At 41.7% G+C, this 26,969-nt stretch overlaps 1 protein-coding gene across 3 annotated transcripts in view; it reads left to right on the forward strand.

Moving 5' to 3' along the window:
• BAZ1B (bromodomain adjacent to zinc finger domain 1B) overlaps positions 1-26,969 on the forward strand; it is an 82,789-nt gene that overhangs the window by 46,679 nt on the left and 9,141 nt on the right. For all 3 annotated transcript variants that reach the window (XM_035280114.3, XM_078355033.1, XM_035280123.3), the window contains 8 exons: positions 6,256-6,394; positions 7,088-7,221; positions 10,135-10,240; positions 10,903-11,001; positions 12,972-13,149; positions 16,280-16,462; positions 24,283-24,430; positions 25,582-25,729. In XM_035280114.3, the coding sequence (XP_035136005.2) occupies positions 6,256-6,394; positions 7,088-7,221; positions 10,135-10,240; positions 10,903-11,001; positions 12,972-13,149; positions 16,280-16,462; positions 24,283-24,430; positions 25,582-25,729 (1,135 nt within the window). The remainder of the gene's footprint in view (positions 1-6,255; positions 6,395-7,087; positions 7,222-10,134; positions 10,241-10,902; positions 11,002-12,971; positions 13,150-16,279; positions 16,463-24,282; positions 24,431-25,581; positions 25,730-26,969) is intronic.

The following is a 26,969-nucleotide window of genomic DNA, read 5'->3' on the forward strand; positions in this document are numbered from 1 at the left end:
GGCTCTGACTTAGCTGTGCAGTGTTCCTTTGGGCTGGATAAGTAACCAGATCCCAGCTCTGACTTAGCTGTGCAGTGTTCCTTTGTGGGGGATAAGTAACCAGGTCCCGGCTCTGACTTAGCTGTGCAGTGTTCCTTTGGGCTGGATAAGTAACCAGGTCCCAGCTCTGACTTAGCTGTGCAGTGTTCCTTTGGGCTGGATAAGTAACCAGATCCCAGCTCTGACTTAGCTGTGCAGTGTTCCTTTGTGGGGGATATGTAACCAGGTCCCAGCTCTGACTTAGCTGTGCAGTGTTCCTTTGTGGGGGATAAGTAACCAGGTCCCGGCTCTGACTTAGCTGTGCAGTGTTCCTTTGTGGGGGATAAGTAACCAGGTCCCAGCTCTGACTTAGCTGTGCAGTGTTCCTTTGTGGGGGATAAGTAACCAGGTCCCGGCTCTGACTTAGCTGTGCAGTGTTCCTTTGTGGGGGATAAGTAACCAGGTCCCAGCTCTGACTTAGCTGTGCAGTGTTCCTTTGGGCTGGATAAGTAACCAGGTCCCGGCTCTGACTTAGCTGTGCAGTGTTCCTTTGTGGGGGATAAGTAACCAGGTCCCGGCTCTGACTTAGCTGTGCAGTGTTCCTTTGTGGGGGATAAGTAACCAGGTCCCGGCTCTGACTTAGCTGTGCAGTGTTCCTTTGTGGGGGATAAGTAACCAGATCCCAGCTCTGACTTAGCTGTGCAGTGTTCCTTTGGGCTGGATAAGTAACCAGATCCCGGCTCTGACTTAGCTGTGCAGTGTTCCTTTGTGGGGGATAAGTAACCAGGTCCCAGCTCTGACTTAGCTGTGCAGTGTTCCTTTGGGCTGGATAAGTAACCAGGTCCCGGCTCTGACTTAGCTGTGCAGTGTTCCTTTGGGCTGGATAAGTAACCAGGTCCCGGCTCTGACTAGCTGTGCAGTGTTCCTTTGTGGGGGATAAGTAACCAGGTCCCGGCTCTGACTTAGCTGTGCAGTGTTCCTTTGTGGGGGATAAGTAACCAGGTCCCGGCTCTGACTAGCTGTGCAGTGTTCCTTTGTGGGGGATAAGTAACCAGGTCCCGGCTCTGACTTAGCTGTGCAGTGTTCCTTTGTGGGGGATAAGTAACCAGGTCCCGGCTCTGACTTAGCTGTGCAGTGTTCCTTTGTGGGGGATAAGTAACCAGGTCCCGGCTCTGACTTAGCTGTGCAGTGTTCCTTTGTGGGGGATAAGTAACCAGGTCCCGGCTCTGACTTAGCTGTGCAGTGTTCCTTTGTGGGGGATATGTAACCAGGTCCCAGCTCTGACTTAGCTGTGCAGTGTTCCTTTGTGGGGGATATGTAACCAGGTCCCAGCTCTGACTTAGCTGTGCAGTGTTCCTTTGTGGGGGATATGTAACCAGGTCCCGGCTCTGACTTAGCTGTGCAGTGTTCCTTTGTGGGGGATATGTAACTAGGTCCCGGCTCTGACTAGCTGTGCAGTGTTCCTTTGGGCTGGTTACTTATCCATGCCTTACTTTCCTCATATGCTTGCTAAGATTGCCATAAAATTGACTGACAGGATATTTGAAGCCCCTAGCACAGTCACCAACTCTGGTAAGTAATCTGTCCTTTAAGATTTAAGAACTTGAAAATTTGGGGCTTTGATGGCACCATCAAATATGAACTTTTAAAAAGCAACTTTATTAAGAAATAATTGACATACGGTATAATTAAATGTATATAATGTAGTGTTTTCAGTAGAATCACAGATAAGGTACAGCCATTGCCACAGTCAGTTTTGTAACATTTTTATCATCTCAGAAACCACCTACCCTTGAACTGTCATTACTCATTTGCCCATCCTCCCCAGCCCTGAGCAACCACCAGTCTACTTTGTCTCTATAGATTTGTTATTCTAGATGTTTGCTGTACATGGAATTGTATAATAAATAGGTAGTCTTTTGTGACTTTCACTTAGCATAATGTTTTACATACTACAGCATGAATGAATTTTGAAAACATTATGCCAAGCGAAAGAAGCTAGTCACAAAATAGACCACCTCTATTTAGTTCCAAAACTTTTTTTTTTTTTTGAGATGGAGTCTCATTCTTTAGCCCAGGCTGGAGTGCAATGGCATGATCTTGGCTCACTGCAACCTTCGTATCGGGTTCAAGCAATTCTCCTGCCTCAGCCTCCCAAGTAGCTGAGATTTCAGGTGCATGTCATCATGCCTGGCCAATTTTTATGTTTTTGTGGAGATAAGATTTCACCATGTTGGCCAGGCTGGTCTTGAAGTCCTGACCACAGGTGATCTGCCCGCCTCAACCTCCCAAAGAGCTGGGATTACAGGTGTGAGCCACCACACCCAGCCAGCCATGGTGCCCGGCCCAAAACATTTTTAAAAGAAAACCCAAAAGGTATGCCATGTTTTGTTTATCATTCATCACTTGATAAACATTTAGACTGTTTTCATCTTTTGGCTCTTAAGAATAATGCTGCCATAAACATTCGCGTGTGAGTTTTTGTGTTGTCATATACACTTTCATTTCTCTTGAGTAAATACCTAGGAATGGAATTGTTGGGTCATATGGTTATGTTTAACCATTTGAGAAACTGCTAGACGGTTTTCCAAAGTGGCTGCACAATTTTACATGCCCACCAGCAGTGAATTAAAGGTTCTGGCTTTGATGATAGTCATCCTAGTGGGTGTGAGATGGTATTCCAATGTGGTTTTGATTTGCATTTCCTTGATGGCTAATGATGTTTAGCATCTTTTCATGTGTCTCCTGCCCACCGGCATCTCTTTGGAGAAATACTAATTCAGTTCATTTGCCCATTATTAAATTGAGTTGTCTTTTTATTCAGTTGTACAAGTTCTTTATATATTCTAGATACAATTCACTGTTAGATACCCAGTCTACAGATAATTTTCATCTATTTTGTGTGTTGTCCTTTCACTTTTTTTTTGGGAGACTGAGTTTTGCTTTTTTTGTGCCCAGGCTGGAGTGGAGTGGTGTGATCTCTGCTCACTGCAATCTCTACCTTCCGGGTTCAAGTGATTTTCTTGCCTCAGCCTCCAGAGTAGCTGGAATTGCAGGGACTCGCCACCACACCTGGCTAATTTTGTATTTTTAGTAGAAATGGGGTTTCACCATGTTGGCCAGGCTGGTCTCGAGCTTCTGACCTCAGGTGATCCGTCTACCTTCCAAAGTGCTGGGATTACAGACATGAGTCACCATGCCCAGCCTGTCCTTTCACTTTTTTTACTAGTATCATTTGACACACAAACGTTTTTAAAATTTGATGAGGTTCATTTTATCTATTTATTCTTCTGTTGCTCATAGAAGTGTTAGGTTTAAGGATCTATTGCCAAATCCAAGGTCATGAAGATTTACTCCTATTTTCTTCGGAATGTCTAACAGTTTTAGCTCTTAAATTTAGGTCTTTTATTTTCAGCTACTTTTTATAGTGTAAGGTAAAAGTCCAGCTTTATTTTTTTTTGGCATGTGGCTATCCAGTTGTCCCAGTGTCATTTTTTTGAAATAGCTTCGACACATTTGTCAAAAATGATACGACTCTAGGATACGTTGGCTTATTTTTGGACTCTGAATTCTATTTCGTTGATCTGTATGTCTGTCTTTATGTTAATGCCACACTGTCTTGATTACTTTGATTTGTAATGAGTTGCAGAATAGGAAAGTGAATCTTCCAGCTTGTTCTTTTTTAACATTTACTTTTAAATTTTCTTTTGAGACAAGGTCTCATTCTGTTACCGAGGCTGGAGTACAGCAGTTTGGTCTCAGCTCACTGCAGCCTTGACGTCTTGGGCTCAGGTGATCCTTCTGTTTCAGCCTCCTGAGCAGCTGGGACTACAAGCTTGTGCTACCATGCCTGGCTAATTGTTTTGTATTTGTGGAGGCTGGTATTGAACCCCAAAACACAAGCGATCTTCCCGCTTCAGCCTTCTAATGTGTGGATTACAGGCCTGAGCCACCACAACCGGCTTGAATAGTTCTTTCATTAGGAAATGTATGTTTCTTTTAAAACAGATTTTAGTTTACACTGCTTAAGGCCATTGAAATATTTTCACATATGTATGTATACTGTGCCTGAGTATGCACATATAATGTATACATTTTATGTATTTATTTATTTATTTAGATGCAGAGTGTTGCTCTGTCACCCAGGCTGGAGTGCAGTGGTGCAACCTTGGCTTACTGCAACCTCTGCCTCCCAGGTTCAAGCTATTCTTGTGCCTCAGCCTCCTGAGTAGCTGAGATAACAAATGTCTGCTACCATGCCTGGCTAATTTTTGTATTTTTGGTAGAGATGGTGATTCACCATGTTGGCTAGACTGGTCTCATACTCTGACCTCAAGTGATCTGCCTGCCTCAGCTTACCAACGTGCTGGCATTAAAGGTGTGAGCCACCATCTCTGGCCATTGTACTTACCATTTTAAAGACCTATGAAGAGGCCAAGTACAGTGGCTCATGCCTGTGATCCATAGCACTTTGGGAAGCCAAGATGGGCAGATCACCAGGTCAGGAGTTTGAGACCAGTGTGGCCAACATAGTGAAAACCAGCTCTACTAAAGATACAAAAAATTAGCTGGGCTTGGTGGCACGCTCCTGTAATCTCAGGTACTTGGGAGGCTGAGGCAGGAGAATCCCTTGAATCAGGGAGGCGGAGGTTGCAGTGAGCTGAGATTGCACCATTGCACTCCAGCCTGGGTGACAGGGTGAGACTCTATCTCAAAAAAAAAAAACCAAAAAAACCCAGACCTATGAAGAAACTGTAACTGGCCGGGAGTGGTGGCTCATGCCTATAATCCCAGCACTTTGGGAGGCCGAGGTGGGCGGATCACCTCAGGTCAGGAGTTCGAGACCAAGCAGAAGGATCGCTTGAGCCCGGATGTTTGAGACCAGCTTGGGCAAACATAGTAAGGCCCTATCTTTAAAAAAAAAAAGAAACAATTTTAAAAAATGGTGACATTGTAAATAGCATTGTTCTGTACACTATGGTATCAGGGTTTGTGACGATTATGGAAAAACAAGACAAAATTAGTGGGCTTCTTTTGTTGTTGAGGGAAATTTTTGCTGAATAGAATAAACCTAATTAATGAATGATCAGAAATAAATTAACATTTTTATCATTAACAGTAACTTGCTGAACAATTAGAAAAATAGGTGTTCAATGTAAAATAATTATTATCCCCAAGTACTCCCCTGCCATTGTTTTTGAATTTTTTTCTTGTCATCAGGGCTGTTAAGCCAAATTCCTGTCAGATTCCTCAGGACTGAAGTATATTTTATTTTGAAATAGTTACTTTACTAGTTGTATTTATTGTGATCGTTTTGAGGATCCTGTAGGTCCTCAAAACAACTAGAAGATGTTTCAGTTAGTCCTGTTTCTGAGCTGTTAACTGTTTCTTCAGGGTTGTTTAAAATACATTAAGTGATATTTTGGCTAGGTGTGGTGGCTCACATCTGTAATCCCAGCACTTTGGGAGGCTGAGATGGGTGGATTAGTTGAGGTCAGTTTGAGACGAGCCTGGATAACATGGGGAAACGCCGTCTCTACTAAAAATGCAAAAATTAGCTGGACGTGGTGGCGTTTGCCTGTAATCCAGCTATTCAGGAGGCTGAGGCAGGAGAATCGCTTGAACCTGGGAGGCAGAGGTTGCAGTGAGCCGAGATCGCCCCACTACACTCCAGCCAGCAAGAGTGTTTCAAAAAACAAAAAGCGATATTTTGGAGCTAAAAGATTTTGCATTGAGTTGAGGGATGAGATGTCACCAAAATTCAAGGAATGCAGGAGGACTATGTAGAAGTTGCTGCCTTACATATCATTTCTTTTTGTGAGACAGAGTGTCCCTCTGTCACCGGGCTGGAGTGCAGTGGCGCAACTTTGGCTCACTTCATCCTCCGCCTCCGAGGTTCAAACGATTCTCCTGCGTTAGCCTCCTGAGTAGCTGGGGTTGCAGGCATGTGCCAGTATGTCCAGCTAATTTTTGTATTTTAGTAGAGACAGGGTTTCACTATATTGGCCAGGATGGTCTTCATCTCCTGACCTCGTGATCTGCCCCCATTGGCCTCCCAAAGTGCTGGGGTTACAAGAGTGAGCCACCATGCCTGGCCACATATCATTTCTTATAACAGATTAGAGTTAGGGAGAGGATTGGATAACTACTATACATGAGGCACTTTTTACTCCATATTTAATCTGAAAGTGGGAATTACTAGGAAAATATCTTACTGAGTCTTTTTACCTTTAACAGTGAAACTGGAGCGCCAAGCTGAAGAAGAACGAATACGGAGGCACAAAGCAGCTGCTGAGAAAGCTTTCCAGGAAGGGATTGCCAAGGCCAAACTGGTCATGCGCAGGACTCCTATCGGTACAGATCGGAACCATAATAGGTCAGTTCCTAAACCTAATTTTTGTTTTCTTCCAGGACTATTTTTAATGCTGTTAGTTAACGAAAATTACCTAAAGTACAAGAATAGACAAGCTTCTCTCTTGAGTTTTCCGATTGTGTTTGGAAACAGAATTGTTGATGATTGTTGAATATTAACTGTGCCAAATGCTAGAGTTGCAAAGTTAAGTGAGAATGTTCCTGCCCTTGAAGATACCACAAGTAGGAAGCTTATATGATGGTGACAGTTGAAGTGTGATCCAAATACAAGTCTTTAAAAATGGCAGTAGGTTTTAAACGCGTACATTTTGTGAAACCTAAAGAAGAGAAATATTAGTAGTTACACAAATTACAGCTGGTTGTGGTGGTGCACACCTGTAATCCTAATACTTTGGGAGGCTGAGGTGGGAGGATTGCTTGAGGCTAGGAGTTTAAGACCAGCCTGGCCAACATAGCCACCCATTTCCATTAAAAAAAGAGAGCAGTTATAAAAATTACAGACATTAAACTAGTCTCCAGTTTTAACATTTCTTATATGCTTTGATTTACCTTACAGTTTTTATCTGTCTAGAGTTCTGAAGAGGAAGAATTCTGTAAACGTGGTTTTGAATGCTCAGTGATACTCTAATCTCCAGGAGTAAAATTCTCCTGCAATCCTGATCTGTTGATTCTTATTAATACTGGTTGTGGTTTGTAGATACTGGCTCTTCTCTGATGAAGTTCCAGGATTATTCATTGAAAAAGGTTGGGTACATGACAGCATTGACTACCGATTCAACTATCACTGTAAAGAGCACACAGACTCTGCTGATGAGGATTACTGTCCCCGCAGTGAGTATCTCTGTCTATCTGTGAGTTATTTCACCCTGCTCAAGTGGGCTCAGCATTAAGGACTGCCCTTCCTCTGTCCCCTTTTCCATTTGCAAAATTTCTGTATTTTGATCTTAGGTATGTTTGAGTTAAGTGGGTAGATGTGAAATGTGTAGAGAGAAGGAAAGAAACCCAGATTTGATTACTACTTTTGTTCTAAGCGTAGTGTGAGAAGATAAAGAGCTTGAATAGTAGGGTATTTGGGTATTAGATTTTATAGAAGTTTTCAAAACTGTCCCTTAGAAGCCATCATAGGTGCCTGAATTGCTAAAATTGAGGTATAGGGGCTAAGAAGGCAGTGTTACATTTTCTCTTCTTCTACCTTTTTTTTTTTTGGGATGGAATATCACTCTTGTCACCCAGGCTAGAGTGCAATGGTGCAGTCTTGGCTCACTGCAACTTCTGCCTCTTGGGTTCAAGTGATTCTTTGCCTAAGCCTCCCACATAGCTGGGACTACAGTTGTGTGCCACTACACCTTGCTAATTTTTGTATTTTTAGTAGTAGTTTTGCCATGTTGGCCAAGCTCATCTCGAATTCCTGACATCAGGTGATCCACCTGCCTTGGCCCTCCAGAGTGCTGGGATTACAGGCGTGAACCACCATGCCTGACCATCTTCTTCTACTTTTAAAGTTAATTTATTCAGTGTTTATGAAGCCGAAACCTATACTGAATAATTTTCTGAATATATATTCATATTCTTTCTTAAAGTATGTATGTTGGGTATATTTCAAGAAAGAAACAAATTTTAATTAAAAAAATAAGATGCTTAGGTTAGGTTGGGTTTTCTCAACCTCAGTGTTACTGACGTTTTGGGCCAGATGAATCTTTTTTATTTTCTTCCACCATGATACTGATGAGGAAGATAGTTTTTTGTCCTGGGAGCTGACTTTCGCCTTGTGGTTTATTTAGGAGCTTCCCTCTACATAGCCAGTAGGTGGTAGTAGTGAGAACAAAGTATGTCTCGAGATCCTGCCAGATTTCCCCGGGCAGGCAGTAGTGCTCCCTCCCCATTGAGAACCACTAGGTTCAATGATCCATAAGCTTCCTTCCAGTTCTGCTGTCTGTAACCTAATGAAAATGGCTTATGTGTTGGTGTCATGTGGGAGATAAAGATAAAAAAGAAAATTGGTTCCTGAAGACTAAATTATTGTGCTTCTTTGATAAATCTTTTTTTAAAAGTAATTTTTCATTTTAGAGAAATTTCTAACTCAAACTTGAAACTCACAAAATTGTTAAAGAAGAATACTACTGATTTACAAAAATAAACATTCCTTCAAATTTAAGGTGTTTTCATGTTGTATTGAGCATAGATTATGTCACTTAGTAGAAGAATCTAGTTTTGGCAGACGTTATAAATACTCAGGTGAGGGCAGTTACATGGAGAGCAGTATCTGTGGATTCTGGATGTTTAGATTTGGAAGGCATTCCAGCAGGATGAAGGAATTTTACTTTATAATGTGTTCCAAAAGCCTGGTGGCAGTTCTTGAAAGTAACGTCTACACAGTTAAAGCGCCCTGAGAGAAGATTGAGAACCCAGACCCTTTACTTCTAGAGCGTCCTGGTAGGTGTTGTTTTGTGTTTTCCAGTTCCAGAATAGCAGTTTCTTTTTAAAATAACCCAACTGAGGCTGGGTGTGATGGCTCATGTCTTGTAATCCCAGCACTTTGAGAGGCTGAGACAGGTGGATCACTTGAGTTCAGGAGTTGAGAAGACCAGCCTGGTCAACATGGCGAAACCCCATCTCTACAAAAAAATACAAAAATTAGCTGGGTGTGGTGGTGGGCGCTTGTAGTCCCAGCTACTTGGCGGGCTGAGTCACGAGAACTGCTTAAGCCCAGGAGGCAGGAGTTGCAGTGAGCCAAGATTGTGTCATTGCACTCCAACCTGGGTGACAGAGCAACATTCTGTCTCAAAAAATAAAATTACCCAACATGAAAGACTAAACAAGGTTATGTGTTAGTATTCCAGACATGTTTCAGGTTAAAGTGGGGAAAACGGGGAAGAGAAGAGAAACGATCATAGGATGAAGTAAGGCTTCAAGTATTGTGATGACTGGCCGGGTGTGGTGGCTAACACTTAGAATCCCAGCACTCGGGAGGCGAGCAGATCAGTGGAGGTTAAGAATTCGAGACCAGACTGGCCAACATGGTGAAACTCCATCTTTAATAAAAGTACAAAAATTAGCCAGGCATGGTGGTGCATGCCTATAATCCCAGCCTAGTCGGAACAGGCTAAGGTAGGGAGAATCTCTTGAACTGGGGAGGCGGAGGTTGCAGTGAGCTGAGATTGCACCACTGCGCTCCCAGCCTGGGTGACAGAGCAAGACTCCATCTCAAAAAACAAAACAAAAACCAAATACTGTGATGATTTAAAATAGCCTTTGATAAACTGGCTTAAGGTATATCTATGTTAAAGTCATGTATCAATGTACAGGAACAGATTTACAAAAAAGTTAGTTGTGTCATTTGACTCTTGAAACCTCCAAGGATAAGTCTGTAGTGTTTATGTATTCTTGTTGCCTCTGCTTTACTACAGATGCCTTTGCTCTTAACATCATGTAAAAGGAGTAAATTCTTTATTTTGCTTTGATATAAAGATATTGAGTCATTCGTCATTCTAAGTTGCAGTACTCTTAAACTTTGGAATGGTGCAACAATTCCACTTCAGAGAGCAAATATCTGAGATAACATGCTGTGTTTAAGATATTTAAGAGAAATTAGCATCTATTATACATGAAGATACATTTGATACATTTCACAGGAAGCATCTGTGTTGTTATAAATTGTTGAGTTTGGCAGTGAGTACTGCTTAGGTTTGAAACTAGCAACTGGGTATTTTCTGTAAGTCAACCTAATGTCTACATTTTTCTTAGGTAAGAAAGCAAACTTAGGTAAAAATGCAAGCATGAACACACAACATGGACCAGCAACAGAAGTTGCTGTAGAGACAACCACACCTAAACAAGGACAGAACCTATGGTAATGTGAGCATTCATCTGGTTGCTCTTTCTTTTTCTTTTAAATGTTAAGGAACAAAGTTTTGGTATGGTGATGCCAGCGAGTTAATAATTAGGTGCTCAGGATGCTTTGTGTGACTTTGATATTTTGGATATCAAAACTTCTTGGATTAGCAGAACTGATTTTTTCTGTTAAGATGATACTTGTTTTTTTAAGGGTTGGAATTTTGGTTTTTCCCCTCATAATACAACTTTGTATATTATGTGATAGATCTTACAAAGCAGTCGAAATGTAGCTTAAATATGATTGGGAATAGAGGTATATAAGATTTTCCTTAATTAAATTTTATTAATAAAAATGGTATGCATAGTTTCCTTTGTATGCAACTCTGCTTTTGGGCAGCGAGCTTGGCCTTTCAGTTTTGAATTTTGGGTATAGGTTTACTCTCTGAAGAGAAAGAGACAGGTATGCCAATTAACTTTGGCTCCAAAGACCTAGGACAGAATTAACATTAGCCATCATGGAAATAGTAAATTACTTATTCTTCTTCTGGATATTAGACTCTGAACACATTTGGAATTCTGTTCTCCTAAGTCCCACCACCAACTCTAGATCACTTGCTTAGTGTTTGAGTTTGTTTTTTTTTTTTTTTTCAGAGGTTTCAGGTCTGTTTTCCCCTACAGGTTTTTATGTGATAGTCAAAAGGAGCTGGATGAGTTGCTAAACTGTCTTCACCCTCAGGGAATAAGAGAAAGTCAACTTAAAGAGAGACTAGAGAAGAGGTAAGGAGTTTCATCTTCTCTTTAGCATTAGATATAGATATCTGAGGGTTCCCCCCCCTTACTCATTAAAGTTATTAAAGTAAAATTTTTTTAATGTGTGTAACCGTTTTTTGTTCATATTGCCTGGCATTTTCTTGTCACATTATGCTTGTTGGAAAAATATACCTTTGGCCATCTGTATAGAGAGTAGCAGGATTATGCACTAAAGGTCACGTGCCAGTACCGAGCCGTGAGCTCCATGGTTGTTAGACAGCCTTGTAGATGTAGGCCCAGATGGATAGGTGTCCAGAAATGTTCTGTCAAAGGATGGAAACAATGGCAGTGCCTATCAACTGATGAGATCGATAAACAAAGTTTAGTATATACCCAGGCCTGGGGGGGGTGGCTCACACCTGCAATCCCAGCACTTTGAGAGGTCAAGGCAGGCCAATGTCTTGAATCCAGGAGTTTTGAGACCAGCCTGGGCAAGATAGGGAAACTCTGTTTCTATAGAAAATAAAAAAATTAGCTGGGTGTGGTAGCTTGTGTATGTAGTCTTAGCTATTTGGGAGGCTGAACTGAGTTGATCACTTGCTCAGGAGGCGGAGGTTCTTTGAGCCAAGATCATGCCCCTGCACTTTGGCCTGGCCTGGGTGACAGCGAGACACTGTCTCAAACAAAATGAAACAAAAAAACTCCCAAAATTTAGTATATTCAAACAGTGGAATATTATTTAGCCACAAGAAGAAATGAAGTACTGTTCTGTGCTACAGTTTGGATGAATCTAGAAAACATTATGTTAAGTGAAAGAGGTCAGACATCAAAGTCCATGTGGTATATGATTCCACAAGACATCAAGAATGGGAAAATCGGTTTCAAACAGAAGTGGATTCGTGGTTGCCAGAGGATGGGGGAAGGGGAGAATTGGGAGTGCTGATTGCTAACAGGTAAGGATTTTTGCTTGGGGTGATGCAGTGTTTTGGCATTAGATAGTTGTGGTTCTACAGCATAAAAACCACCGAAGGACGTGCTTCAAGTTGGTGACTTTTATGCCGTATGAATTAAAAAGAAGCAAAAAACCATCTTCTGTCTACACAGTAGCATCAACTCCATCTAAATTTGCAGCTGCCATATTTGTTGTAGACATTAGTTTTATCAAAGCCAGGACAAGATTTTGGCTTAATGCCACCTCTCATTTCTGACTCTGTGCTCAATTTCATGGTTGAATTTAGGTGTGATGGAAGAGAGAAGGAAAATATGGTTCAGTACATACTCTACACCATTGCCAGACTTTTGCGAAGGAAAATAGGTACATTATATTGATGTTAGTCCACTGCTTAATGTGTAAACTAATTAAAATTGTATTCAGAATCGTGTTGTCTGAATATACATGTCTAGGCAAATTAAGAAAAACAAAAGATCCACAAAGGAATATAGTTCTATGATGTTCCTTCTCTTTGGGCAGGATATTTAATACATGCGTGTGTTCAACTGAAAGGACCTGTTTTGTTCACTAAATATGAAGATTGAATCCTTCCATTAGAAGCTTAGAAGTGGCTTGGTGTGATGGCGCACACCCGTAATCCCAGCAGTTTGGGAGGCCTAGGGGAGAGGATCACTTGAAATCAGGAGTTTGAGATCAACCTGGGCAACTTAGCAAGACCCCATTCCTACAAAAAATAAAAATAGCCAGGTGTGGAGGCGCATGCCTGTAGTCCCAGCTTTGACTCAGGTGGGAGGATTGCATAAGTCCAGAAGTTTGAGGGTGCAGTGAGTTGTGAGGGCACCTTTGCACTCCAGCCTGGGTGATAGGGCAAGACCCTGTCTCAGAGAAAAATAAAGAAATAATGAAAAAAAAAAAAAGGCAAGGAGAGGTGAAAGAGACCTAAGTAAGTTTTCTAGAAATAAAACACGTTTTTCAAGTAATTGAAATTTAAGGTACATCTTCAAAAGTTTCTTTCTTCCCCTTTTCTCTTGTCCCGACTCTCTAGGTACCAGGACATTATTCACTCTATTCATCTAGCTCGGAAGCCAAATTTGGGCCTAAAATCCTGTGATGGCAACCAGGAGCTTTTAAACTTTCTTCGTAGTGATCTCATTGAAGTTGCAACAAGGTTACAAAAAGGAGGACTTGGATATGTGGAAGAAACATCGGAATTCGAAGCCCGGGTAAGAATAGTAGAAAATCCCCTTCGAAAGTTCTTACTCTGGAAACTCAGTCTGTAATTGTCCCTGATGTTGTTCTCGACTTCCCAACATGACCATGGGAATCAGATGTTTGGATTTGTCTTGAAAGACATGTATGGAACCAAAAATACCTGTGTTTTTTTTCCCCTTGTCATTGTTTGCTGGCATCAAGAAAAAGTTAATAATTGGCTTACAACCTTGGTATGAGCAGAACTTCGCTACTAAGGTGAATGAAAACTGGTTGTAGAGCAGTAGTCATAGAGCATCATTTAACATCTTGCCCTCGCCATGCCTGTGCTGTCAGGTGTGAAGCATGCTTGTGTACCATGCACCTGCCCGTTCTTCACACCCTATTTATGTTGGACATCACTCATGTTGTCCAGTGGGCTGTCATTACGGTCCTGTCCTTTATTGGTCAGAGGGACCCTTAAGTGGTGTGGGTGAAACTTTTGTTCAAAAGACCCCAAAACCCATATCAGGTAGGTTTAGGTATCAGTGATTGGTGAATAATATCCATCAGTTATTATTGTAAACTATTTTGCTGACTTTAAATCAATAAGTCCACATAATTCTAGACATACTAATATTTGTGGATCTTTTCAAATTCCTCATGCACTATGACATGTTGTCTTTTTTTTCTTTTTAAAGAGATGAAGTCCCCTCTGTTACCCAGCCTGGAGTACAGTGGCACAGTCATTGCTCACTGCAGCCTCAAATTCCTGGGTTCAAGTGTTTCTCCCATCTCAGGTTTCCAAGTATCTGGGACTACACGCATAAGCCACCATGCCTGGCTGATTTAAAAAAAAAATTTTTGTAGAGACCGGGCATAGTGGCTCACGCCTGTAATCCCAACATTTTGGGAGGCTGAGGCAGGAGGATTGCTTGAGCCCCAGAGTTCGAGACCAGCCTGGGCAACATAGCGAGACTCTGTCTCACACACAAACACACAAAATTTTGTAGAGACAAAATCTCACTCTTTTGCCCTGGCTGATTTCAAACTCCTGGCTTCATGAGATCCTCCTGCCGCGGCCTCTCAAAGTGTTAGGATCATAGGTGTGAGCCACCTCACCCAGCCAACGTGTGTACTTACAGTTCCGTGACTTTATAAACAGTCTAATTCGCATCCCCCGCATGCCATGTTTACTAATTTATATGTACTTTTCAACTGTTTCAGTCTGTTTTCCTTTGCTGTTAGAATAAGCAAATTATATGTGTATCTTACATATGCATATTTTTATTTTTAATTAATCTCGTGATGAATTCTTGGTACATTTGCCGGGGAAAGGGATTTAAACATCTTTATGGTTCTTAATGATTTTTTTTTTAAAGATTTATTGAACCCAAAGGATCTTGTAGGTTTCAAATGTTACATGTTTACTTTTTTGTGTAGCAAATGTTCACTAATTGCCTGCTTTGTGCCAAATTCAGGCCTATATCTTGCTGATATTGGGTTACAATTTTTCGTTGTTTTCTTTGCGACTATTAGAATGTTATCTTCTAATTGGCATGTTTTGTGTGACTGACAAGATAGTGTTTAATAAGGACATTTTTTATTTCTTTGTATTTTTAAATTAATTGATCTTTTAAGAGATAGGTCTTTTCGTGTTGCCCGGTCTGAAATGCAGTGGCTGTTCACAGATCATAGTTGACAGTAGCCTGAAACCCCTGCCTCAGTCTCCTGAGGAGCTGGGATTACAGGCATGTGCCACCACACCTGGTTTGGTGCATGATTTTGATGAAGTGATTTAACTTCTGTTTTCTCATCTATCAGGGAGATGTGAAGCTTAAGAGATCAGTGAAGGATGAGGATCATTTGAGACCAGGAGTTTGAGACCAGCCTGGGCAATATAGTGAGACCCTAAGAAGAATTTAAAAATATTAGCCAGGCATGATGCCATGTACCTGTGGTCCCAGCTACTGGGAGGCTGAGGCAGGAGGATCCCTTGAGCCCAGGAGTTCAAGGCTGCACTGAGTTGTGATTGCTGCACTTCTGCCTGGATGACCCAGTGAGACATGTCTCTTTAAAAAGAAAAAGGAGATCAAGTGTGTAAAACATACTACCTTACATACAGTTACATGCTGCGAACAAGTTACAAATATCAAAAAAGTAAAAAATATATATAGTAAGTTGGAAACTATAATCTTAATGCAAAGACACACTAAGAAAGTAAAATTTTTAGTTTCTTTTGTTTTACTTCCATAGTGTGTCTTCGCATTAAGATGTGAAGTTTGCACATAGTAGACACTTAGTCATTATTGAATGAATCAACTATGTAACTCCTTTAAGTGGAGGGGGGGGAGCTTCTAACATTTAGTGGATCCCTTCATTGGGAAAAGGGAAATAGTCAAGTTTTTTTTTTTTTTTTTTTTTTTTTGAGACAGAGTTTCACTCTTGTTGCCCAGGCTGAAGTGCAATGGCGTGATCTTGGCTCACTGTCTCAGCCTCAAGTAGCTGAGATTACAGGCGTGCGCCACCATGCCCATCTAATGTTGTCTTTTTAGTAGAAATGAGGTTTCTCCGTGTTGGTCAGGCTGGTACCTCAGGTGATTTGCCTGCCTCAGCCTCCCAAAGTGCTGGAATTACATGCGTGAGCCACTGTGCCCGGTACCCTCCCTGCCATTTTTTTTTTTTTTTTTTGAGATGGAGTCTTGCTCTGTCACTTAGACTGGAGTGCAGCGATGTGATCTATGCTCACCGCACTCTCTGCCTCCCAGGTGCAAGTGAGTCTCCTGCCTCAGCCTGTGGAGTAGCTGGGATTACAGGCACGTGTCACCACGCCCAGCTAATTTTTGTATTTTTAGTAGAGACGGGGTTTTGCCATGTTGGACAAGCTGGTCTCGAACTCCTGACCTCAGGTGATCCGCCCACCTCAGCCCCCAGAAATGCTGGGAATACACAGGCGTGAGCCCCCGCACCTGACCAGTCAAGTAGTTTTAAATGCATAAGCCATGCAGTGAACTGAAGAGCACAGTTAAATTGATGGTATGTGGCTCTTGATTTTGTTAAATAAATGTTATGTGGCATTTGAGTCTAGACTGATTTGAATGTAATTGAAGATAGATTCTTCCTCTTGGCCTTCTCTCAGTCTCGTTTTAAAATCCCTTTCTATAGGTCATTTCATTGGAGAAATTGAAGGATTTTGGTGAGTGTGTGATTGCCCTTCAGGCCAGTGTCATAAAGAAATTTCTCCAAGGCTTCATGGCTCCCAAGCAAAAGAGAAGAAAACTCCAAAGTGAAGATTCAGCAAAAATTGAGGAAGTGGATGAAGAAAAGAAAATGGTAGAAGAAGCAAAGGTATTTTATTTAAGTTGTTTATGATTGTGTAGATGAATGTGATTTGGTTTTAAAATAATGTAACCCTGTTTATTTTAGCTATTGTGAGCAGTGTGCCCTGAGTGAGCGTTCTTTTTTTTTTTTTTTTTTTTTTTGAGGTGGAGTCTCGCTCTGTTGCCTAAGCTGGAGTGCAGTGGCATAATCTCAGCTGACTGCAACCTCCACCTCTTGGGTTGAAGTGATTCTCCTGCCTCAGCCTCCTGAGTAGCTGGTATTACAGGCACGCACCACCATACCCAGTTAATTTTTGTATTTTTAGTAGTGATGGGGTTTTAACCATGTTGGTCAGGCTGGTCTTGAACTCCTGACCTTGTGATCCGCCTGCCTCAGCCTCCCAAAGTGCTGGATTACAGGTGTGAGCCATTATATCCCCGCCCACCTCCCCTTTTTAAAAATCACTTTCTGCCACCTCTGGTTTTTGCAGTGGTCTGTGGAGTGCCGCCCTGGTTCTTGGTCAGTAGATGGTGGTCACAGTGGATGTGGCCTTCCCACCTTTACCAGACTTTCTTTTTTAACAGGGAGGTGATGTCTTTTAAACAATTAAAAATGTATTTATTTAATTTTTAGAGAAAGGGTTTTGCTCTTGTGCAAGCTGCTGTGCAGTGATTCAGTCATAATTTACTGTAACCTTGAATTTCTGGCCCCAAGCTATCCTCCCACCTTGCTCTCAAAGTTTGAATGTAAGCATGAGCCACTGCGCCCAGCCATGCTTGCTTTAGATATTTTTTTAATTATAGTAAAAATATGCATAACATACAAATTTATTTATTTATTTTTTTGGAGACAGTATCCCACTCTATTACCTAGGGTGGAATGTTGTGGCATAATCTTGACTCACTGCAGCCTCTACTTCCCAGGTTCAAAAGCAGTTTCCGTGCCTCAGTCTCCCAAGTAGCTGGAATTACAGGCGTGTGCCACACACCTAACTGATTTTTGTATTTTTAGTAGAGACGAGGTTTCACCATGTTGGCCAGGCTGGTCTTGAACTCGTGACTTAAGTGACCCATCCACCTCAGCCTCCCAAAGTACTGGGATTATAGGCCTGAACCACCTTACCCAGCCCAAATTTACCACTTTCATGTGTATGATTCTATGGCATTAAGTGTATTCACATTGTTTTGCAACCATCACCCTCAGTCTCTAAAACTTTTTCATACACTTCTGACACCAGCTACTCTTACAATTCAGTCTAATTCTGACTCTATCTACTTGGAGTTTGTGTCAGATCTGCAAGTTAAAGCGCTGCCTCCCACAAGACTTGTCACTTCAGATGCCAGTCACAAGTCCCACATTGCCACCCGTATTATCTATAAATTGAGGATTCTCATGGCCCCTCTTCCTAAGTTTGATAATTTGCTAGAATACCTGACAGAACCCAGGAAAGCATTTTACTTAGGTTTACTGGGTCATTTTGAAGGCTATACTCAGGAACAGCCAGGTGGAATGGATGCATGGAACAAGGAATGTAGCAGAGCAGGGGCTTATGGTCCATCCTCCTAGCTTCCAAGCGTGTTACTGGAAGCTAATAAAATCTTGTTCCAGTATCTTTGTAAAGCTTAATTTCCAAGTCTTCCCCTCCTCCTGCCTTTCAGGAGCTTGTGGTTAGGGCTGAACATTCCAGCTTTAAAATCGTCTGGTCTTTCTGGTGACCAGCCCAGCCCCATAACTAGGAGTCTTACCAAAAGCTACCTCATTAGCATAAATTTAGGTATGATCCAAAGGGGCTCCTCTGAATAACAAAAGACACTTCTATTAAGGTTTTAGGATGTGAGAAAGGCCAAATATATTTATTACATCATGTCTGTGTTTACCATATTTGGGATTACAGGTGTGAGCCACTGCGCCGGACCTTTGCCAGTATTTATGTTCTGTTTCTTTAATAGTGTCCATGCTAATGGATATGAAATCGTATCTCATTGTGGTTTTGATTTTTCTCTAATAATGAACGATGTTGAACATCTTTACATGTGCTTATTGTCCATTTGTCTACCCTCTTTGGAGAAATGTATATTCAAGACCTTTGCCCATTTTTAACCTGGGTTTTTTGTTGTTGTTGACTTGTAGTTCTTTATATGTTCTTGATACTAATCCTTTTTCAGATATATGATTTGCAAATATATTCTCCCATTCCATGGGTAGCCTTTTCATTCTGTTAATAGTGTCCTTTGCATACAAGCGTTTCATTTGCATGGAGTCTAGGTTAACCTATTTTTTTTTTCATTGTTGCCTCCACTTTTAATGTCATATTTAAGGAATCATTGCCAGATTCAGTATCATGAACCTTTCTCTCGTTTTCTTCTAAATATTTTACAGTTTGATTTTTACATTTAAGTCTTTGATCCATTTGATTTTATTTTTGTGAATGGTAGAAGGTAAGGCTTCAGCTTAATTTTTTTCATATTAGATATCCAGTTTTCTTACTTTTTATTTTTAAATGTAGCATGCTTTATTGTAAGTAAATAAAATGAGAGGTAAGTAAAATATGTAACTCCCACCCTAGTTTCACTGCCCAAGGTGTCACTTTTAATAGTTTGGTGTCCTTTTTTGTATATACAAAGATGTGTTGGAGTTTTTACAAAATGGAATCCTGTGCATAATATTCTTCAGTTTCTCACTTACCAGTATATCCTGGGCATCTGTCCCTTCTCTCCCGTTAGTCCACCCAGATCTATCATATGATGTTATATTTGCTCTTTTCTTATTTTATTGTGTTTTTTAGAGACTGGGTCTCTACTTTGTTGTCAAGGCTGTAGTGCAGTGGTGCAGTCATGGCTCGCTGCAGCCTGAAACTCCTGGGCTCAGGTGATCTCCCACCTCAGCCTGTCCTGAGTACCTGGGACTACAGGCGAGTGCCACCACGCCCAGCTAATTTTTAAATTTTTTGTATAGAGGTGGACTTGCTGTGTTGGCCAGGTTGGTCTTGAACTCCTGGGCTCAAGTGATCCACTCTCCTGGCCTTCCAATGTGCTGGGATTATAGGCATGAGCACCTCACCCTGCTGCATTTGGTCTTTTAATTTCTTTATTATTAATGAATGTGAAGCTTATTAAAATAACTAGCAGCTCCATTTTTGCCTGTTTTGTGTATTAGATTTCTGCTTAAGATTACTTGTGAAGAAAAGAATTTGAGAACACTATGTTTTGGGAGAGTTCCTAACCATTATTTAGTACAGAATACTTGTCCCTAAATTTATATTTGCCTCTCCCTCCCTTCTTTTTTTTCTTTTTCTTTTTTTTTTCCACAAAGATCTGTTAAAGGCCTGCTTTTGCCAGTCACTCCTCAGTTTGGAGGCTGTATAGAGATGAGTAAAAAAGCCTTAAGTTCGGGGCATGGCACGGTGGCTCATGCCTGTAATTCCAGCACTTGGGAGGCCCAGGCAGGTGGATCATGAGGTCAAGAGATTGAGACCATCCGGGCCAACATGGTGAAACCCCGTCTCTACTGGAAAAAAAAAAAAATTAGCTGGGCCTGGTGTTACACTCCTGTAGTCCCAGCTACTTTGGATGCTCAGGCAGGAGAAGAGCTTGACCACGGGAGGTGGAGGTTTCACTGAGCCAAAATCTTGCCACTGCACTCCAGTCTGGCGAAAGAGCGAGAGTTCGTCTGAAAAAAAAAAAAAAAAAAAAAAGCCTTAAGTTCTTGCCTTCAGGGAACTCAGTTTGAGTGTGAGAGACAGGCAAGGGATGCTTGCTGTGGTGTGACCAGTAATGACGAGAAAGAGCAGTACTGAGGCCCACTGTGAGGGATGCCCAGGGCACCCCAGAGAAGACTTCCCAGCAGGAAGAGAGGATGGGTTTTGAAGAATGTGTAGGACTGGATCAGGTCATGGGAGGGACGGCATAGGCCTTTTCAGATTCAACCGAAATTGACCTCTTTTGTCACTGACACCTGGTTGTTTGTCCTCCACATTTACATAAAGTGAGTCTACTGTTCTTTCCAAAGCTTATCAGATATTTGTACATAGTTGTCATGTTCCCTCTACATTTCTTTCTGAGGCTGAGGTTGGTATATGATATGGGGAAGATAATTTTGGGTAAGAGGTAAGCAGTGTAGAGAAAGGAAATTCAGTTTAGATAAAGGTTTAATTTATGACTTAAGCTTACAGTCTTACTATGTGGTATGTCATCTTGCTGGGATTTAGTTTTCACCTTCTGTTTCTTCTATTAAAAAAAATTTCTTGCCAGGTTCAGTGGTTCACACCTGTAACCTCAGCACTTTGGGAGATCGAGGCAGGCAGATCACTAGGTCAGGAGATGAAGACCATCCTGGCTAACACAGTGAAACCCCATCTCTACTAAAAATACAAAAAATTAGCCAGATGTGATGGTATGCGCTTATAGTCCCCGCTACTTGGGAGGCTGAGGCAGGTGAATGGCTTGAACCTGGGAGGCAGAAGTTGCAGTGAGCTGAGATCACGCCACTGCATTCCAGCTTGGGGGACAGAGTGAGACTCCATATCAAAAAAATTTTTTTTCTTTACTTGTTGGCACAGGGTCTCACTCTGTTGTCTGGGTTGGAGTGGAGTAGCAAGATCATGGCTCTCTGCAGCCTCAAACTCCAGGTTTGTGATCCTCCCACCTCAGCTTCCTGAGTAGCTGGGACTACGGGTGCCTGCCACCATTCCTGACTAATTTTTTTTTTCTTGTGTAGAGATGGGGCTTCCCTACATTTCCCAGGCTGGTCTCATCTTCTGGACTCCAGTGATCCTCCCACCTTGGCCTCCCAAAATGCTGGGATTATAGGCATGAGCCACCATGTCCAGCCTATGTTCATTTTATTTTATTTGTGAATGAATAACAGGGTCTCACTCTGTCACTCAGGCTGGTGTGTAGTGGTGTGATCTTGGGCTCACTACAGCCTCAAACTCTTAGGTGTTTCTTCTACCTCAGTCTCCCAAATACCTGGGACCACAGGTGTGTGCCACCATACCCAGTTGTTTTTTGTGTTTTTTTTTTGTAGAGGCAAGGTTTCAACATGTTGCTGGTCTTGAACTCCTGGGCTCAAGTGATCCACCTGGTTTGGCCTCCCAGAGTGCTATGATTATAGGCAGGAGCCACCACATCTGTCCATGTGTTCATTTTAAATGGTTGTATAATAGCACCTAAGTGACCTTTTAGGTGATGTCTTAAGACTAAACAGTTAACTAGTCTCCTTAGCTAAATCTCTTCCCATCAGGTATAAGTTTTAGTCTTACTACTTTGTAGGTTTTGTTTTTTAACTCAAGTTCAATACGGAGGAGTCTTGATGTGACCTGTCCAAGAGTCACATCTGTCCTGTCCATTTCTTTTCCTGCAACAGCGCTTTCTTCTCATTGATAACTCACTTGTCACTGTAGGATTCTCATTAACTTCTTGAGTACTGTGCCCCACAGTGAAGTAAACTCATTTTAATTTGTCAGATTAGACTTATTCTTAGCTTAGTTAGAGAGGAAAATAGGAGAACTTTGCAGGTCCAGACACAGTACATAAATGGAAAGCATGGAAGAGTTTCTTGGAAAACATCTAGGTTGCCTGCTAAGTAGTTCAGCAATGTTATGCATTAAAATGACATTGTGCCCTGTGGTTCCCACCAGAGGTCAACTCTACTTCAGCTTTGAAATTTTCCACTGCTCTTTGCTTTGAAGGTTTCTACCTAGCAAGGGCCAGAGTTTTTTCAGCTGGCACTAGGCGATTGCATGAGTTTTTATCAGTCTCTTATCTGGGATTCAGTTTCCTTAATAAAAATGGATTCTTTCTCAAGTCGCTTTTTGTAGTAGTGGATGATCTCAATTTTTAATGCTTATTTTGTTTTATTGAATTAAATAGAAAAGACCGATGTATCATTTGGCAAATCCTGGGTTTTGTTTGATTGTTTACTTTGGTGGTCTTTGTCCTGACAACCTGATGATAGATGTTCCTGAATTTAGAATGGAGCTGTGTCCCAATAAACCCATTGTATGACTTACATATTTATGATTTCCAATGGTTTTATCTGAGTATAACCCTATCATAAGTTGAGGAGCCTGCTAAATGTGTATCAGTTTTTTTTTTTTTTTTTGAGATGGAGTCTCGAACTGTTGCCCTTGCTGGAGTGCAGTGGCATGATCGCAGCTCACTGCGACCTCTGCTTCCCCGTGGTCAAGCCATTCTCCTGCCTCAGCCTCCTGAGTAGCTGGTACTACAGGGTGCCTGCCACCACACCAAGCTACTTTTTGTATTTTTAGTAGAGACAGGGTTTCACTGTACTGGTCACCCTGGTCTCGAACTCCTGACCTTGTGATCCACCCACCTCACCCTCCCAAAGTGCTGAGATTACAGGCGTGAGCCACTGGTCCCGGCCGAATGTATATCACTTTTGCACCATTGTGAAGTCATAGGTCTGAACCATCTTAAGATGGGATGATTCCCAAATAACCAAAATATGGAAGCAACCCAGATATCTATCAGTTGATGAATTGATGAATAGAATGTGAAATATCTATTCAATGGGATCTTGTTCAGCAGTAAAATTGATTGAAGTATTGTTACATGCTTTGTGAATGAACCTAGGAACAGGCTCAGTTGAAAGAAGCCAGTTACAAAGGGCTACCTATTGTATGATACTACTGAAAATCGGTTTTTTAAAAAACGAGGTTCAATAAGCCTGTTCTCAAAATATCTTCAAGTTTGAAAAAAGGTGTAATGAGGTCAGATGAGCTATTGTCTACTCAGATTTTATAATTCATAGGAAATAGGAGGTAAAAAGCAGGACTGCCCATGGCTGTTTTCTTTCACACTGTTTGCACTACGTGTGGTGTCCACTAGAGGACAGCAAAGCCCATTTGTCATCATTCCCTGCCAGTTCTCAAGCACTTTTTAAGAACTGAACCTAAAATTCTTACATTTACATCCCATTGAAAATATTTGAGTTACCCTTTCAAGAAAAGAGTCTACGGTAGTGTTTGTCAGCTCTCCATTTATCAGGGGAGAAGACAGCAAGGCAGCTGTGATTATGGACCTTAATTTTACTGAGGAGCTCTGCAGAAGTAAGGAAGGAGATTGCTGTTTTTCAAAGCAGATGTTGAAATATCTACAGCAGAGGTTGGAGTAAGGAACGAGTCAGTTTCTGGTAGAACTTGAGCAGCTTCTGAAATGTAGATTTGAGTGTGTGTGTTTATATTACTTATCCTTGCTATTTGTACATTTATACACACAAGGCTCCCTGTGATTCTCTACAGGAAAGAGAAGAAGCAGCCCCATTATCCTCATCCCTCACCCAATCTGTGTAGTACCTGCTTCGGAACTCACTCAACTTTCTTTCTCCCTTGGCACCTGTATTTTAAAGCCCAGGGCCTTCCAGGATAACTGGCTCTTTTCCTTTAGGAGATTCATTCATTTATAAGGATCTCTTTACTTAGGGCAGGGCAGTGAACTCCAGCTGTGGTATTGGATTGGTGGTGTTGTGGTAGGCTATTGATTATCTTTTAAATCAGAGTTTTATTAGCTGTATAAACTTGTTGGATCATCACATTTACAGATACAGGCAATCCTGTTTTAAAAGTCTATTGAGTCTTTAAGAGGATTTCCCTAGAAGATGGCTGTTCCCAGTCATTTACCCACTCCCACCGCATCTTCACGTGACCTCTGGCAAGTTTTTTTCACCCTTTGGAGCCTGGATTTCTTCCATAAGATAAATGGTTTAGACTGGTGAGGTCGTAGAGGGCAAGTGTCCTCAGAATTCTCTCATACTGTCACCTGTTCCTAGTTCTCTCTCTGTGTCTTTGGTCACTGTAGTAATGCTGGCCTGGTTTGGTCTCTGTTTAGGTTGCATCTGCACTGGAGAAATGGAAGACAGCAATCCGGGAAGCTCAGACTTTCTCCAGGATGCACGTGCTGCTTGGGATGCTTGATGCCTGTATCAAGTGGGATATGTCGGCAGAAAATGCTAGGTGCAAAGTCTGTCGTAAGAAAAGTATGTTTAGATCAAATTTGCTTATGTGGGTATATTAGGGAGTAGGATTTCTATTTTCAAGATCTTCATTTCTACCCAAAGGAATTTGTGTACACAGAATGAAAGTGTGGTAGTATAGATTTACTCTCCTGAAGGTCTATAAAATCCCAGTCTTTGAAATCTCATGCCCGGGAATCAGAGCAGGTCCTTTGTTCCTCAGTTTAGAGCATAAAATAAAAGCAATTGATCTCTTCAGTCTTCAGATTTTCTACGGAAAACAAAATTAGGTTAGTTTAGTTTTAAATCCTTTAATTGGCTCAGAACTGGAGTCATCTGTGAAGTAAGTTATGTGCTTCCAGCAGGGGGCAGTCCTTGTACAGTGGGAGGCATGCAGTCCCGTCTGTGTAAAAGGAACTTCATGGCAAGAAGCCCCCTAGTGATTGGCTTCTGAGTGGCTAGAGTTATTTTCTGAGTTAGGTTAGAGGTGAAAAGATCTGCACAAAGCCAGTTGCTGTAAAGCGTTCAGTTGCTCTACAGTGAAGGCTGGAGGGAGAAAGGACCATATTAAATTGACTCGTGTGACCCTTTTTTCAAATGTAAGGAAACCACATGGTTTCAGGGAACCCATCAGGGGCTGGGCACGGTGGTTCCCGCCTATAATCCCAGCACTTTGGGAGGGTGAGGGAGGAGAATCGCTTGAACCTGGGAGGTGGAGGTTGCAGCGAGCCGAGATCGCACCACTGCACTCCAGCATGGGCGACAGAGTCTTACTCTGTCTCCAAAAAATAATAAGTAAATGAGAGTGCGAACCCGTCAGGCATAAGTTAGGAAACGTTTGAGGAGGTCAAAAGAGCAGCAGAATATTCTGCTCTCACTGGGGTTTTTTTGTGCCTCTTCGTAATTGCTAACTATTCTGTCTTAGCCATGGGGAGATTTTGTTCGGGATATAATTTAGGAGACCTGATTCCTAAATTATCTGTAGTCTGAGTTATGCTAGTTTTTTGTTTTTTTTTTTATTTATAGAAAATGACTGCATTTACAAAACAACTGGGTAGCACTCTATGGAACATGTCTTCTCGTGTGCCGTGAATTGTAGGCTGGTTGCCTCTTCCTTACAGCTCATTGACTGCTGCTGTGCTCCCAACAGTTGTATTCACTTTATCTCTTTGCAGGTGAGGATGACAAATTGATCTTGTGTGATGAGTGTAATAAAGCCTTCCACCTGTTTTGTCTGAGGCCGGCCCTCTATGAAGTACCAGATGGTGAGTGGCAGTGCCCAGCTTGCCAGCCCGCTACTGCTAGGCGCAACTCCCGTGGCAGGTGAGAACCTTTTCTTTTAAAAATGATGAAAAGGAATAAATATGAATAGCTATTATAATTAAGCTTGCGTTATTCAAACAGAATGAGTCTCAGGAGCTTTCAGTTCATCTTTTGGGTACAGAGCCTGATCATTCACTGAGCTCTTCAGTAGGAGCTCAGAGGGCTCTGATCTAATTTTAGCTGAATGTTGACATTGCTAGTTTTCACTGCCAGCCACTTTCTCTGTCTTCTTGACCATACCTCCTTCTCAAGTAATGAAATCTCTCTGCCTTTAGCTGCCTGTTGCCCACTTCCTGTGTCTTCATGATTACTTCTGCAATCACCCACTACTAAAAATCTCATTGCCTTCCTTACCCATACAGAATGTGTTTCTTCCCTGTCACGAGTAGAACTTGGGTGTCAGCTTGGACATGAATGTCTCTCCCTCCTCTGGCTTCTCTGTTAATTTGCCATGGTATCAGTCCAATGCCCAGATGTTTTATGATCCAGTGTCTTTGTTTTTCTTTCATAGTTGAGATTTTATTGGTTGAGGATCAGTACAGACATTTCAATTTGTACAAAATTCTTAACATACATAACAAAAATCTAAAAAGCCATGTATTGTACTTCTCTTTTAAAGTTATTCCAGTGACTTTCCAGCTTACAATTTGGAAGGAAATTTTCTTTAGGAGGCTGTCAAGTACCTGTGTCTTATTAATAAGCTGCTACACACGTCCCAACAGTTCACAACTGGCTGGCATGTGCACTGCATGTGCAAATGTTTCATCTTCACAGCACAGTAACACGGTTATTAGGAAAACAGGGCGACCACACCAGAGACACTACAGAGCGCACTCAGCTCTGACAGGGAGAGCCGCGGTCAGAGTGGTTTTCTTTAGGAAACAATTCTGCTACAAAACAGCTCGGGAATAGGAGTAATTTAAAATACTTGAGACGTTCAGTGCAGGACTGACTCCATATCGTCATTAATATGCTTTGTATCATAGGATATAAAAACTCACGATCTGTGGAGTGTTAAGCTGACACCTGAGACAGTCAAAGCCTCCCATGATTCAATATCTCACACTATTTTCTGGTTGTACCAAAAAATAACCAGCAAATGATTTCACCTCTTGAAAAAAAGCATTTACACTTAAAAAATGGGATGAGGTGGGATTCTCTCCTTCTTAAAAATGTTTCTAGAGCTACTAAAAACTTGCACTTACAAAATAGTTGATAAAAATATTCCTCTGGATGGTCC

The sequence above is a fragment of the Callithrix jacchus genome, chromosome 2, assembly GCF_049354715.1.
Source record: "Callithrix jacchus isolate 240 chromosome 2, calJac240_pri, whole genome shotgun sequence".
In the NCBI taxonomy this organism is placed as follows: Eukaryota; Metazoa; Chordata; class Mammalia; order Primates; family Cebidae; genus Callithrix; species Callithrix jacchus.